This window comes from Podarcis muralis, chromosome 14 (genome assembly GCF_964188315.1).
Source record: "Podarcis muralis chromosome 14, rPodMur119.hap1.1, whole genome shotgun sequence".
Lineage (NCBI taxonomy): Eukaryota > Metazoa > Chordata > Lepidosauria > Squamata > Lacertidae > Podarcis > Podarcis muralis.
In genome coordinates, this window is record NC_135668.1 from 37192189 (window position 1) to 37204788 (window position 12600).

Here is a 12600-nt window from a genome sequence, read left to right on the forward strand (position 1 = left end):
GTCCCCTGCACAAGAATGGCCACCCTGCCAGGCAAAAGAGGGATAGTTTCAAGGCTTGGATTTGTACACAATGGCTGATGCCTCTGGGTCATGCATGGTACCTTAGAACTGATTAGTGGAGTGATTGCTTCCAGGGCAGTAGAGACGAGGGAGACAAATTGTGTGGGGTTTTGCCGATGAACTTCACCGTAGAACTGTGCTAGCCAGTGACAGTAAGCCTGCAGGGCTGCAAGGGATTGTGCATGCCTAGAGAAACAGAGAGAGACAGAATCTCAAATGCAAGTTGAAGGGAATAGAAGTACACAAGACCAATAAGCTTCAGGTGTACTCATTTCCAGTTGTGTATCTGATTTGAACCCTGGCTTCCTAGCTAATCCCATGCTAATTCCTAGCTTCCCATGCTAATCCAGCCTTTCTCAACCTGGGTCCCCAGATGTCGTTGGACTACAACTCCCATCATCCCTGACCACTAGTCAACCCAAGGCTGAGAAAGGCTGCTTTAACCACTACATCATGCGGGCTCTGCAAAACTGGTTGGCTAGGCTCAGGTCATAGCAGTCCATGACATCATTTGGCTAGGGCAGTTGCATCATGAGGGAGTGAGCAACACAGAGGAAAGGATATGAGACACATGAGCTGGGCCTATGGAGTCAAGGAGTGAAAACATCTGACATTCCTAGCAATGCCATAATCTATTAAACGGACTGTTGACAAGCTGCTACAGAAGCTGCACAGACCACAGTGGCACTCTGACCGTGCAACTCCCTCCCACAGGACATGGAGAAGCAAAACTTTGGGCGCATTGTTTAGCCTTGGATAAGGAGGATCGTCAGCTGGGAATGGACGTCTGATGGGGCTGGGCTGTGGTCATTCAGACTCTGCTGGGCCCCTCTGATTTCCTGTGCAGGAAAGATCTTTCCCAACCCCCATCACTATCAACGACTGCAGGGTGAAGAACTCTAGAGAGTTCCCTTGCATAGGAACAAAACATGTCTTTTGGCTTCAGTAAGGAACCAGACTTCAAGTGAGCATTTCCAAAACACTTTCTAATACTGCATTTTTTATTATTGTATCATACTCACACATCAATAAGGTCAGGTTTCAGGACAGATGGCACAGCAGTTTCAATATTGTAGAGTTTAATCTGGGACCCATATAGAGTTACCTTGACCAGCCTGTGGGAGGAGATAAGAGGCAAGGAAATGAGGAAAAGTGGGACTCAATAATATACAGGATCCTCTGTTATCTTGAACATAAACTCTGCTTTAGGTTGGATGCACAGAATCTATGCACAGAAGGGAAAGGAAGGGAACGTGTGTCCAGTTTTGCCCATTTGTAAGTAATGCTGGTGGAAGACATTCTGGGGCCTGATGTTGTGATCAATTGCTTTTAGCAATTAAATTTTTTAAAAAAATGATTTTCAGGTTTATACATTTCACTAATTTTACAATCATTTTAACATTTCAAAACTTGACTTCCTTCCCCCTCTTTCTGCAGTTCCTTAATTTAAAAAAAAAAATCTTCTGCATATCCAAATTAACTTAATCTGCTCATTTATTCATCTATTTTAAATATATACTCCTATGAAACTGCAGGTTATTACACTAATCCTGCCAATGTTCTTATCTGTTTACAATTTATCTGTAAATATTCAATAAACCAATTCCATTCTTTTATAAAAAGTTTGTTATCTGCATATTCCATAAGTTTTTGTACCCATTCTTCCTTTGCTGGGACTTCTGCTTCTTTCCATTTCTGGGCAAGTAACATTCTTGCCGCTGTAGTAGCATACATGAATAAGTTTCTATGCAGTTTAGGTAGTTCTGTTCCTATAATTTCCAAAAGAAAAGCTTCTGGGTTTTTGTGGCTTTTTTACAAATGTTTATTTGTTTCTAAATTCTTGTTGTTAGCTACTTTGAGCTATTCAAAGGGAAAGTAGGATGTCCTTTTTGGATACAGGGCTTCATAACAAATAAGGAGTCTGAAGACATCTGATTTGGAAAGTTCCGAACCCTCATCCAGCCTGCCAAACCTTACAAGTAGTATGTTCTAATGGAGGGGTGGGGGGCTGGATCTGACAGGTGGGCAAGATCATGGCATCCCCATCTGCCGTCGGTGACTTTGACAGGAGGGCAGGACCAAACCCAGCATACCCGCGTTTAGTGCTGAATGTAAATATTGCTTGCTGCGGGTACAGATTTACCTTGGATTGCATTTCACAGCAAATTTACAAAGGTGCCAAATACAAATTCCAGTTGCAGATAAACAACCAGATGTACACTTTCAGGCTCATTAGTCCTTTGCAGTCCTGGCTTTGCCTGAGGTCATATCACATCAGTGTAGAACAGGTGAGGAAATAGGGCTTCCTGGGTCAAATCAGGATCCTTGCCTGCTTTGGCCCACAAGTAAGAGGCTTGCATGCCTGCCCTTCCACTTCCACTGTCACTGCCAGTCAGTGAAGGCAATACTGAGCAAGACAGACCAGTGGCCTGATTTGGTATAAAGCATCTTTCTATTTTCTCCATTGGAAGAACAACACCCATAATCACGGCTGCATATTGTAATCAATGGTGTTTATATTTTGGTGCTATAATGGGATTGCTTTATAGTGTATTTGAATTATGGTCTGTTTTAAAAATTCTTCAGCATTTTAACAATGCTGTGCTATTGATTTCTGTGTTTTATTTATTTCTTTTATCTATTTAACTGCATTTATATGCTGCTTAGTCATCAGCATTTCTAAGCAGTGTGTGTAAACTGCGCAGGAGTCACCTTGGCATTTGGCAGCATATAGAGCAGCAGGATTCTCTTAGGACTGCGCGTAAAGCCCTACAGGAGGCATATCATAAAGAGACAGCGGCTGGAGCTGAAATGCCAGCAGCTATTAGCAGGCCTGTCCCAGAATCCAACTCTATAAGAGGGTCACACTGCCTACCTCTCCACTACAGTATGAGCATCGCTGAACCTCGCGGCAAACATGTCCCCCGTGAAGTACTCAGCTAACCGACCAACCGCTTGGAGCAAGGAGCTGAGGTCACGCAAGGAGCAGTGTAAGCGCCGGCAGTCGTTCTCTGCAGTGATGTTCAGCCTGTGACCTGAAAGGACAGCATGAGCCAGTGGGAATAAAAATGCAAGGAGAAACCGGAATACAAGTGCTTCTGCTAATAGAGACAAATTACTGCCCATTAAGGTGATTTAAAGAAATGGCTGTCTCCTGCACAAACTCTTCATAGAATTCAAATACAAAGATTGTCCGAAGCCTTAACCTTGTAACACACAAGGCACTCATAGGAGAAATCTAATTATGCAGATAGCTTGCCAGGAAATGAAACATTTACCATAATTACATTACATGCATTTGCTCTGCATTAGCTGACTTGCAGGTCACAGTTCAAGCACCGAATGCAAGCAAGATTGCTAAATTAGGCAGCTTAGAAAGGGGCATTGTTAAAGAGGACATTGGGGTTTTAATCTTTACTAATTATTTGCAGCTCTTTTCCTCCCAAAAGGCTAAAATATTTTTCAGAACAGGGTGGCCCCGCTCTACCACACAAGCAACAACAGGGACCCAAACAGCAGAAGTCAAAGTAGTTTAATCGTAGATAGAAAATCCTGATTGGTTCAAGGGGGTGGGCTCTAGACAACTGCAACATAGAGAAGCTGCATGTTTCTAATATCCGCTGCTGAAGAGCACACCCACAAGAAAACACACTGGGATTTAGTACTTCCAGTTAAACAGCAGGAGTCAAAGCAATCTTAATTTTGTGGCCAGAGGTGCCATCTTCTTAAGAGGATTGAGGGTGCCTGTGTCTCTTAAAAAGATGGCACCTCTGGCCACAAAAATTAAGATTGCTTTGACTCCTCTTATTTAATTGGAGGTACTAAATCCCAGTGTGTTTTCTTGTGGGTGTGCTCTTCAGCAGCGGATATACTTTGGTGGGGAAGGAGTCGAAACTGCCCCAGCCCCTAGGAGTTGGCGTGCCTGTTGTGGGCGGTTACCAGCCATTTTGACCTTGAACATGCCTAGCCTACTGTAAAACGCTCTACACAGGGCTGCCTTTCAGTCTGTGCAGAATGTGGCAGCCAGATTCCTAACTTGTCTGGGTGTTCTGATCTTCTCTCAGGCCTCTCCTGCATTAGTTGCAGAGGTTCTTGGTCTGTTGCCGGCCCAAATTCAAACTGTCAGTTTGACCTTGAACATCTAGGGGTCCAGAAAGCAGCCCATCTCCAAATATACCTTTCTGTACCTTAACATGTTCAGCAGAAGGCCTTCCACAGAATGCCCTCCCCATCTGAGGAGAGGTGGTTGGTTGGCAGGCAGGCAGGCAGAGGGCTTTCCCAGTGGTGGCACCCCAACTATGGAACAGCCTCACCCTAAAGGGGCTTACCTGGAATCATTTTTGTTATTTTGGTTCCAGGCAAAGGTCCTTTTTATTATTTTCATAAGCCTTTGTAATCTTTTCTCTTTTAAATGTTTTACAGTCTGTTAACTGTTTTATGCTGCTTCAGTTTTACTGCCTTATTAGTTATACCTGTATTTGAAAGTTTACTTCGATCGAGACACTTCAGAAATAAAACTACTTAGGTGTCATACAAGGTGTTTAGCCAAACTGTATTATTATATGGAATTTTATTAAAGGGCATGATATAAAATACATTGCCCCCCCTTGAAAAACCTCACTTGAGACAAGTTATATAATGCACAAGTTAAAACATCTTTTTTTTAAAAAAAGTCATATTTCTGTAAGCCAAAAAAGAATTTACAACAGGTAGAATGTATTAACCTCTATATAATGCAGAATAATATAGTTAGACACCATACAGAGTAAGCAAATTTTAGCTACTGGGATGTTTTTGCCAGTATAAATTGCTGTTTATGTCAGTATGAACGTGCACATACTTAAAGCAGTTTCCCCAAGTTAAAGAATGTCAGCTCAGTGATCAGCCCCATATTATAGCAACACAAGCAGCACACAGAAATGAGATTTCAAACACTGGTAGTTTGCCTTACCTGTTCCTGAAGTGACTATGAATTGTTGGAGTCCCAGATATACATCTAGATTTTCCTGGAGAACTGGAAACTGAGAAGAAGAAAACAAGCATAACTACAAGGTCCTCAAATATAGTAACCATGTATGGTTCCCTGCTGTTTAGAAACTGGACCTAAGCACAATTCATCTGTCACCTAAACCTTCATGGACAGGGAAAATAAAAGTTTGGGAGTTCAGGATTGGTTCAGTATCATAGCCTTACAAGGAAAAATGATGTCAATGGGACACTGCAGGAAAACGATTCCCCTGGGGAAGAAGCTTTTCCAAAACAGGACTTGCTTACTAATGGTCTGCAGCAAGATCCAGAATGCTCTTAAATACATGTTTGCAGAACTGCATGGGTCCCAGTGGTCAACAGTAACATCCTCCATTGCCTTTACCCGGCATTCAAGTGCCCCAAGGGCTTCACATACATTACTGGGGATGTCTATGAAGATAGGCAAGGCACCGGTAAAGGTAAGTCACTGTTCCCATTTTTTGTCCCACCTTTACGCAGTGGCCACCAAGGTAGCATATATGCAACAGTGACACATAAGAATACACAAAATAAAGCAGATTAGCATAAACAGTGTCAGCCTTAGAAACAGGAGGGAAATAACCACGAACAATTCCATAATGATAACCTGCCTGTAATCACCACCATCATAATGGGAGGACTTATGCTGAGAGTGCAGCTTGCTTTTAAGGTTCCCTAGTCAATTTATGGTGAAGGGAGAGCTGGATCAGATTTATAGCACAGTATCCTATGGTCAAAACTACGTGGCACTAAATATATCATTAGCAACAATGCCTGTGTTTTTAAAGACAGTATTAAGACGTCACTCCCTACACCTTCAATTTTTCGCAGGAAAAACTGTACATGAGAAAGGGAGGTTAAACCCTTCCTTTTCCAGTCACATTCCTGCCATAAACTGCCCTACACTGCTCTGCAATTACTCTTAGAAAGTGTTCCTATAGGTACTAATGTGACTCCCACACCCTCAGGTTAAATATTGCAATGGTGCTGGGGGGTGGGGTAGCAGGATAGTGGTAGAATCCAGTTCCACTGAAATCTGCCTCCCCCAGCTTAGTATTTTTTTAACCCAGATGTAATGGCAAACAAAGCATACAATGTCACATGCTAATACTGGCCAGGAAGGGAGGGGTTTAACCTGTCTCCAGTCTCTTGCAAACTTCCCCCAACAATGCATGTAGCACTACATGTGATTTGTCACATTGATCATTTATAGCTACTGTTCTGCTAGTGTACAGGTCAAGGGTCAGAGGATGAAGTGCTGAAAAACAGAAGAAGCAACACAAAGCTCCTAAAATGTGAAAAGCCTCACAGCCGCCCCCCAACTGCAAGCCTTTAAACACACACCATGCTGCTAGATTTGCAATGTAGGTCTAAAAATGCACCATCTGTTGGCAAACTGCAGCACTGAGTGTCCCCAAACTGGAAAGCACCAAGAGATGAGCAGGGAATCCCTGCCAGAAGTGTCAATCTCACACCCAGGAATTCTAAGTGCTAATCTAGCACCACCGGACAAGGAGATGGCATGCTGTGTTACTAGCTGGCAGGTATGTCACAGCTTTGCAACAGGGAAGCAAGATGGGAGACACAGGGAAATGATCAGATGCCTTGGCTGCCATCCCAGGAATCAATGTCATGTGGCAGGATTTAAACCGCATAGTTGTTCCAGCTAGGTCTATGAACTCAAAGCCTACCTCCTAGTGGGCAAAAGTTTAGCAGAGCCATCTCATACTACTACTAACTTGGCATGCTCCTCGTGGCAATAGCCGCAGAGAGGATGTACATGATGCGATTTCTGCCAAGGAGGTGAGAAAACAGATATCCAGTCTCGAACTGGAACCCAAGGTGGAGGTGTGCCCATGTGAACGTGTATGATCTTGTGACATGCGCATGCCAGCATGTCGCTGTTAAAGGAGTGGCCAACCCTCAAAGTGGACCCTAGGCAGAAAAAGGTTAAGCCACCCCTGCTCTATACAAAAGTGGCACACAGGAACACAATTGCCACCAAATACTTTCACTTTACGCTTGCCAATTGATTTTAAGATTCCTTGAAAAAGTGAACGACTGAAGCACTGCTTGAAGTTAAGCTAATGCCTTTGGTGTATGAAAGAAACTTTGCAAGTGAGTCATGTGTACTGGGTATTTATTTATTTCTAAAGTTAATATTACTATTATTATTTGAGCCTCCATTCTAGGTCAGAAGGACCACAATCCTCAAACTCAAACATCTTTTCCCACCACCATCTACTTATCTGGCATGTTTATATCAGGACAACAGAACCTTGGGTCAGGCATTCGGTGAACTCAATGGAGTGAAGACTGCAAACAGGCAATTCTTCTAACCACCTGGAATTCCTGCTACACCTCACATCAAAAAGCAGGTCTTTGAAGTAACAATGGCATGGATCTGAAACTCTGAAGGACAGTGAGAGTAAAGCTCACACTCCCACTTACCAGGGTCGAAAAGGCATGCGTTGGCAGGAGCTCCATTACTTTGGCCACTACTTCCAAGCTCTGGCGTAGGTACCGCTGCCACTCTGTCTGTTGCTGTGAGAAAGAAATACCATGATCAGCTGTTTTATTTGCCTTTGCACCAGGGCTGTTGGAACGGATTTTCCACAAGTAGAAAAATGAGGCGACAGAATGCTAAGTGGTTAGAGTGGGCAATTCCAGTTCATGCTATGGGTGAAGAAATGCCATTTTGGAACACTCTGACAACTTAAAAAGAAATCTGCAAGTAAAAATTTAAAAAACCTGGCACACCTGCAAAAAAGGTTCATAACCCCCACACCACACTTCCCAGGCTTGCAATCATAAGGCACAAGACACTGGAGGTGGTGCAAAGTCCTGTTAGCCTTAAAGATTTCAACTATGCTATTCTGCACATGCCTTCAGATTCCATAATGTGCAATGGAAGCATAATGTTTTCTACTTCCTACTTTCACAGTTATTACAATTCTCAAGTCTACAGTCTTCTGCTTCTTACATCGTCATCCAGCGTCTCGTCATCCAGCTCTTCCAACTGGGCCTGGTTGTACCTGAACTGTATCCGATTTAATACTTCTGTCAGCAGAAGAACCAGGGCATCTTCGTACCTGGGAAAGAGCAAAAGGAAAACCCCAATCAAATTTGGAACCATTATTACGGAAGGAAATGGTAGCCCATGGGAAGTTATACCAGCGTTACTTAAAGAGAAAAAGGCATGGCACACATCTGACATGAGACATCTGAAAAAAAGGTTTCTTTGTTTTTTAAAAAAGGGTTGCAAAATAACAGTAATTATGGGGTGATGTTCAGCTAAGTTTTACTCAGATTAATGGAACTAAGTCATAACCACTAATACCAATGAGTCCACTTTGAGCCAGACCTAATTGAATTCTGTTCATTCTAGTAGAGTTGACAATATATGGAATATATGGAAAATGAGTTTTAGCATCATTTGGTCTGACACCACATCCTTATTCAAGATAAGTCATTGCTAAACGAAGTACGAGAGAGGAAGTTCTCACTAAGGCCTTGGCAGAAAGCAACGTTTCATTTAAATAAGAGGACAATTGAGCTACTCAGAAAGGAATTCCGTTATGCATAATCAAATCTGATTGCTAAGTGTGTACATACCCTGGTGCTGCCTCCCCTAACCAGCTGTGCTCCAGATGTTTCCAGACCAGCCACGATGGCCAATAGTCAGAGATGATGGGAGTTTTAGTCCATCAGCACCTGGGCTGAACTAGGGTGGGCAAGCTGCCCTAATATATCATCTGTTCATTTTCTGTCTTTATTCTTCTGCACACACTCTTCATGCTTCTGATACCATCTTGAAGTCTAAGATTCACTGTGCTATCTCCATATACATTGTTTCTCTCTTTTATTTGTCATTCTAATTTCCATTTCAAATCCAGGCTACACTTCCACGCCTGTTTTCCACAAGGCTAGTTCAACCTGCACAGTCACAGGCCTGGGCACTTTTAAGAGGGTAAGAGAAAGCATGTGCACACACCCCCACCCCTCTTTAAGAAAGGAGTAATATGGAGTGAAAGTTTGCTTGTATATTCCGGGGGGAGAGAATCTATGTTTTACGGTCAAACTCCAGTTGCAAGTGTGCAATGCTGCTGGTTTGAATTTCAAAATAATAGTGTTCCCTGTAACTTGAGATTTATCTACAATACTGATGCACCATACTAACATCAGATATTTAACACCTTGAGATGTTTAGCTTTTCTTGTTAAAAACAAGCAAAACTTTAGTCTTTGGGGGCTTCAAAGATATGCTTGGAAAGTGCGTCAATGAAATCTCAAGAGGCAGAAATTGAATTGGATTATTAGTTTCCTAACAATGCTCTCCGCTCTTCCCCACGGCCAGAATATGTTATGCAAATAAATACTATGAAAATTGGTTTGACTTGCTTAACTTATACAGGTTGCAGAAGTCTGCTTTTCCTAGTGCAGGACCCAAATACAGATATTACAGAATATTTTAAATGCCCAGAACCCCAATCATGCACAAGGAACTGATGCCCTTTCCTACAAAACCGCAAATACCGTTACAACATTTCCAGGTATGGCTTCATTTTTAAGACTGCCCTTCTTAGAAATGTGGTGTTTACTGCCTGAACAAATGCAGAACTCAGCCTATTTTCTCACGAAGCTCCCCAATTGCAAAACGAAAAGAAAAAAAGCAACACACCACTGAGTGACATCAGCCCCAGCAGTGACCTAGCAAGTTGCAGGAAGTACTTGCTGTCCCACTGTTCTTTCGTAAGAAAAATGCATTGAGAAAAAGCTCCCTCCAGCATATGCAAAAGACAAGTGAGCAAGCTAAAAATGTCTTTCTCCCCCCCCCCCCCCTGCTTTGAGGGAGTCTGCTGACAGCTTATCTTGCACGCTCTCGTGCTCTTCTCAGGGTGGTTAGAAATGAACTACTGAAGGAGAGATCCTGTGGTTATTTGAACATGCAGTCTGGGGAGATTTAAACCCCAAGATCCTGTATTCGAACTCACATTCCCCTTTTGGGTCATTTGTTTCCTCCTCCACTGAGGGGACTGAGCATGCAAACCCACGGTGTGCTCCCAAATCCCTTCCTGCAGACCATCTCAAGGGACAAACAACTACATTGAATGAGCTCTCTATCTTAAGCACGGGGAGAGTCTGAGCAAGGAATAGGGTCAGGCCAGGATGTCAAATGAACTGGGAGGCTGGTAGGAGCACCCAGACTAGGTGATTTGTACATGAGGCTCTGCTTGGAAGAGGCTTAAACTACAACGGACAGGAAGCCTCAAATGCTGTTCCTGTGGTGTAAGCACGCTTACGCTTATAGGTAAACACTTCCTGCCCCTATGACAGCTCTACAACTTCCTGTCCCTATGACAGCTGTAAGAGTTGCATTAAAAAGAAACACGTCCAGAAATAATGATGCAACTTCCCTCTTCTTGCATTCTTACAAGTAGCAAACCAAGGTTTGGAACTCCCTCTGTGAGCAACTAATCCTTTCTGGCTGCCAATCTCCTTAATCCAAGCCAGTGAGACTTGGGCTGAAACTGTTAAGGAGCGTTTCATTTCCCACTATATTACCGTAGGTCTGCATACGCAGCTGTACAAAGCAGCAAAATGAATTACCCCTTTTCGTACAGCATGGGACGGGAGGAGGGGTGTTACTTTTCTGAATAATCCTATGTGGGGGGAAAGGTCTAAAACTAGAAAGCTAGTTTGCGATAGAACTAATATTCCTTGAATGCGTTTGATTTTTAACTTTATGGTGCTTTAAAACAATAAAAACTTATATATGTGGGAGAGTATTCAAAATACCCCCCCCCCAACCTACAGTGATGTGACATGGTACAGTCCATTCTGGCACATCATTCTGCTGCAAGTTTGGTAGATCAGGGTTTCATTTCTAGCTTAGAAACATATCTGAAGGCAAGCTTCTCTCCACTGTGCCCAGTGCAGTGCACCCAAATGGACTCTGTGAGAACAACAGCAAGTAAAAATAAAACTGGCCTTTTCCACTGCAATCCTGAATGCCTCTGCGCAGAGCAGGAGCAGCCAGAGGATTATATCCCAAGTTGCTAGAAAAAGGACAAGCCTTTAAAAAAACACACCACACCCTTTGTAGCCTTCAAAATGATGCCCAGTGAAGGAAGGAAGCAGCAGGAAAAGCTGTGATACAAATGAGCAGGGGATCTTCCACTGCGCTGCTAATCTTGCTTACCTGTTGAGAACTGCTTCTTTATCTGCCAGACGACTCTTTATTTTACTGGTTAAGTAATCCAAGAAGAGAGTCCAGATGTCTAAGCAGGAGAAGTAACCTTCATGGGTAGGCTGAAACACGGAAGTCAACAGACAATTTTTTAACAGTAGCACAAACTGGATATGGAGAGAGAATTGTAATAGCCACTTGATAAACAACGGAGCTTCTCTTCCTTGCCTTCCTCCTAATGTCACCTTAGACCACATTCACACCATACATTAAAAGCAGAATCATACCACTTTAAACAGTCCTGGCTTCCCCAAAGAATTCTGTGAACTAGTTACGGGTGCTGGGAATTGTTTGTAGACTCCTATTCCCCTGCCAGAGCTACAATTCCCAGAGTTCCCTGGAAGAGGAATTGATTGCTAAACTACCCTGATAAGTTTTCAGGTCCCAATTTTGTTAGGTCTTTTCATTCTTATTTTCATGACCAGTTGCTCTGAGAACCCCTTGGGGTCTGAAGAGGGAGTAATGCATATGTTCTTTTTTAAAATTTAGGTTCTGTTTTAAATTCTCTTACTGTACCCTGGAGCTGGAAAACAACAACAACAATGCAGAGACAAAAGAAGATACGCAAACACCATATCTTGGCACAGAAGCATCTCATTCTGCACTCCTTATCTTTGAACAAGCCTGAGAGATTCAAATGCTTGTATCCTGCATTTGAAAGAAAAGCTGGTCCAAATAAAAGGTACATTTTAAAGTCAAAACTAAATACTGTCTCATTGGCTCCATATTTTTGTTTTCCTAGAAACCAAAACAGCTACTGAGATTTGATCTCAGTCAAGACCTCTGTGTTGTGTGGTACCCAATATAATATTTCCAGGCGTGCCAGGAAATCACTGAAATATGCACCCAGGGCTTTTAGCAGTCAATCTGGAGACCAGGATTGCTGCTATTTGCAATGCAAGAGTAACATTTTAATTCGAATGCAGTAAAAACCTGACAGAGTGTTTTCACGTGAAACCTTATAGGATAATCAACTCTAAACAAAGCTGGATTAAGGAGAAGAGACATGCCAGTGTCGTACCTGATGAAACGTGTACTTGAACAGCAATGCAAGGAATTCAACCACGGGAAACTGAGAGTAGGACTCGATTCTCCTCAAGTGGACACTCACAAAGAGGCGCAGAAAGTCAGTAAACTTCTCTATGTAACTACAAGGGAAAGACGAGAGAAAACCTGATCAAGTCAACCTGAATACTGACAGAAGCAACAGCAGCACTGAAACATTTAAATTTACTTCATACCTCTTTCATTAAATAACACATTTTGCAGCCATTTTAAAAACAA

The 12600-nt window shown here is 42.7% G+C and overlaps 1 protein-coding gene across 3 annotated transcripts in view; it reads right to left on the reverse strand.

The window, feature by feature from the left end:
- The window catches only part of XPO6 (exportin 6), a 50307-nt gene that overhangs the window by 11339 nt on the left and 26368 nt on the right, over nt 1-12600 (reverse strand). For all 3 annotated transcript variants that reach the window (XM_077918407.1, XM_077918408.1, XM_028705690.2), the window contains 8 exons: nt 12338-12464; nt 11269-11378; nt 8051-8159; nt 7519-7611; nt 5012-5081; nt 2936-3095; nt 1083-1175; nt 102-246 (listed from right to left, as the gene is read on the reverse strand). In XM_077918407.1, the coding sequence (XP_077774533.1) occupies nt 102-246; nt 1083-1175; nt 2936-3095; nt 5012-5081; nt 7519-7611; nt 8051-8159; nt 11269-11378; nt 12338-12464 (907 nt within the window). The remainder of the gene's footprint in view (nt 1-101; nt 247-1082; nt 1176-2935; nt 3096-5011; nt 5082-7518; nt 7612-8050; nt 8160-11268; nt 11379-12337; nt 12465-12600) is intronic.